At 50.5% G+C, this 3029-nt stretch overlaps 1 protein-coding gene across 1 annotated transcript in view; it reads right to left on the bottom strand.

The window, feature by feature from the left end:
* Positions 1-3029, bottom strand: part of LOC109289090 (alanyl-tRNA editing protein Aarsd1-like) — a 39900-nt gene that overhangs the window by 14419 nt on the left and 22452 nt on the right. The window contains exons 7-9 of the mRNA XM_019504994.1: positions 2061-2118; positions 1630-1786; positions 1380-1496 (exon numbers count right to left, since the gene is read on the bottom strand). Coding sequence (XP_019360539.1) covers positions 1380-1496; positions 1630-1786; positions 2061-2118 — 332 coding nt within the window. The remainder of the gene's footprint in view (positions 1-1379; positions 1497-1629; positions 1787-2060; positions 2119-3029) is intronic.

The following is a 3029-nucleotide window of genomic DNA, read 5'->3' as shown; positions in this document are numbered from 1 at the left end:
CCCTCAGAGAGGGAGGGAATGGGGCAGGGGCAAATGGGGCTCCAGGACAGGTTATGGGATGCCCGGAACCCGGGTAGCTCGTCCGGGGTGTGGGGGGGCTCCCACCGCTGCATGCACCTCAGGAGAGGCCCAGGGGACACATGCCTCCCAGATCTGTGCATGGGGTAGAGGTGAACTGGGCTCTGTGCCCCACTATCCCTGCCCTGGGAGAGGCGCAACGCCATGCACCTGCCACTGCCATCTCCTGGAGCCAGCTTCCAGGGAAAGGGCAGCAGGGCAAAGAGCCCAGCCCACAGTGGGCAGTCCATCTCTGCCCCACACAGATCCAGGGAGGCACATGGTCCCTGAACCTCTCCAGAGGTGTGCGCAGCACCAGAACCCCCCCCACTGTGCCCCTGGACAAGCCACCCAGGCTCTGGGCATCCCATGACCCATCTCGGGGCCCACCTTGGGGCCCTACTCACCCCAGCCCCTGCTCCACTCCCTCCCTCCCTGTGGGGGCCTCAATTTGCCCCCCACCCCAACCCTTCCCCAACTTACGTGCTGTGGTGGACAGTGCTCTGCATGCCATCTGGCTCCATGCTGGCTATGTCTGTCTCTGCATGCCCCTCCCCCGCAGCCTCCCAGAGCCCACACCTGGGCTGCGCCATGGCCCTCTGCACTGCCCCACGTTCAAGGGGGATAAGCCCCATTAGCCCCAGCCTTCTGCTGCCTATGGTGGTGCGCCTGCCTGCTGCACATGCACAGGTACAGTGTCTTTTTTCATAGAATATTCACAGAATTACCAGGACCCAATAGCCAAGATCAATGGTAGTATTCTGAATATTCCGTGAAAAATTATACTCTACCCCAACATGTGCCACGAATTTTTGACAAGAAATCCATGATGTTCTTAGGGCCGTAACTAATATCTAATAATTTCACAGCAGTAACAAAGTAGCTGTGCAAACTAGAAAACAAGAGTTATTTATCTCAAACTGTTTCCTCAAAGGACCATAAGCACAAAAATGCCTAGACAGCTCTAAAATTTTTTTATCTTCACCTACTTCTCCACGAGCCAAGTAGAGGATTCCTCATTCATGGCAAACCACAAAAATGCCACAGAACTCCATGACTTTCCAGCCCGCTGGAAACAGACCTCCTGCTAGGTAGGGTGTCAGCAGTTTGGAAGATCTTTTGCTGCCACACAGAATACCCAAGTCCTACACAGAAAAGACAGGACTGGGGCCTCGACAGGGGTTGTGTGGCTGTTCCCCTGTGCCCTCTGATACTCAGTTAGGCTTCTCCTACTAACTAGGAAAATGTGTAGGTAGATCCTTGATCTTTCTGTCCCCGGCATTCTGTGTACTGGGTGAAGGCAGAAGCTGGGGAGCTCTTACCTGCAACTGGCTTAAGTTAGAAACATGAGTTCCACAGCACATGTTGTCATCTATATTCTCAATGCTCACAATTCGTACTGGCCCTGTATGGTCATCTGGTAAACCACGGGTTCTCACCTACCAAGAGAAGGAGAAAGGTATGCATAGCAACGAGAACTCTCTGGGACAAACAAGAGATGAGGCAGGACACTGCCTCTGCCCCACGCAGCTCTGGAATAGATTTCAGCTAGCAGCCTCCAGTGCCACTCACCATTTCCACCTCTGGGTCACCATCAGAGAACTCCTTCACCGTCACGGGAACATGGGCCCGTATCTTCTCATTCACATTCTCCTCTAGAGCCACCACTTGCTCCCTTGTCATTGAGGGCGTGTTCAGTTCTATGACACTTCGCTGACGGCCCAGCTCCCTGCAGGGACAGCAAACATCAATCATGCCTGCCCACAAACATAACAGAGATAAGCTGGAAGCTTCTTGTTCAGCACCAAGCGCCATGTAGAAGAATGATGCAGAAACTGAGTTTCAGTGCACTAAGCCCTTTCCTCTCACTTTGCACAGATTGCCCCCAGCTTGGCTGCCCATCGCAGGCCCTCTGTGGTGAATGGGATGGCTAGGGCTCAGCATAATGGCAGAAACAAACAAGCTTTGGGAGTGACATTAAAAGGAATTACTTCCCAGCTCACCATGAGGTGGTTTTGAATCCAAACATCAGATCTGCAATGGCAGTGATGAGGTGCTGCCCTGGAAAAGAAGCAAGCAACAGCTCTGAGTTTTACTGCATGCAGATGGTAAGGAATTCTATTAAAATGTGTGTTTCTTGCGTTATGGTCTCCTTGGCCTTTGCAAACACACAAGAGCATATGCGTGTGCAGAGGTCTGCTCACTGCCCAGAAGCACACACACAAGGCACAGCTCACCCAGTCAGCCCCAAGAACCACAGAATATGGCAGCTAGTTTGGAGGACCTCTGAGTCCATAAATATTATGCTTGCTTGTGACCCTCATTTGAAGGACATTCGCTATCCTTTACTATATTTATCATTCACATTCTTTACTATTCATTCCACCCAGGAAGAGCACGCACCAACTGCAGAGACTTCCTCAGCCGGACAAAGGCTTTTTTAAACCTGAAAGCTTGCTACATTTTTTTGCCAACTATTTAAGTTGGTCTAATAAAAGATATCAGATTCACCCAAAGAACTTTATTCGCTATCCTAATGTTTATGCAAACGAGCATTTGTTGTACCACAATGTCAATGGTTGTTTCTGCATGTTTATGCAACTGTGTATTTGCTGTGTCAACTGTGTCTTTCCTGTACCAACTGTGCGTATGTTGTATGACAAGTAATGACTTTTGTGTGTTGGATTGTTGGGGTTTTGTTGATATCTGTATGCTTTCTATAATAATACAAAAGAAAATGTCACTATCCTAAAACAGCTCCAAAAAGAACCATGCAGGGAACTCAGCAAACTGATCCCTCCTGCCAAAGGGGGCCAACCCCGTATGAAATGGATGCCGGGATATTCACAACCGTTCTGGGACCATGTTGGGCAGAACTGCTATTGCCGAGGCAGCTGAGGGGAGCACAGGGAATCCAGGTCTCTGAAATGCAGTGGACGGTTATAACCCTCTCGTGCCTGAGGGCTATTTGG

Source organism: Gavialis gangeticus, unplaced genomic scaffold (assembly GCF_001723915.1).
Source record: "Gavialis gangeticus isolate Ggan-Ray unplaced genomic scaffold, GavGan_comp1, whole genome shotgun sequence".
Lineage (NCBI taxonomy): Eukaryota > Metazoa > Chordata > Crocodylia > Gavialidae > Gavialis > Gavialis gangeticus.
This window is presented reverse-complemented; position numbering and strand designations above follow the sequence as displayed.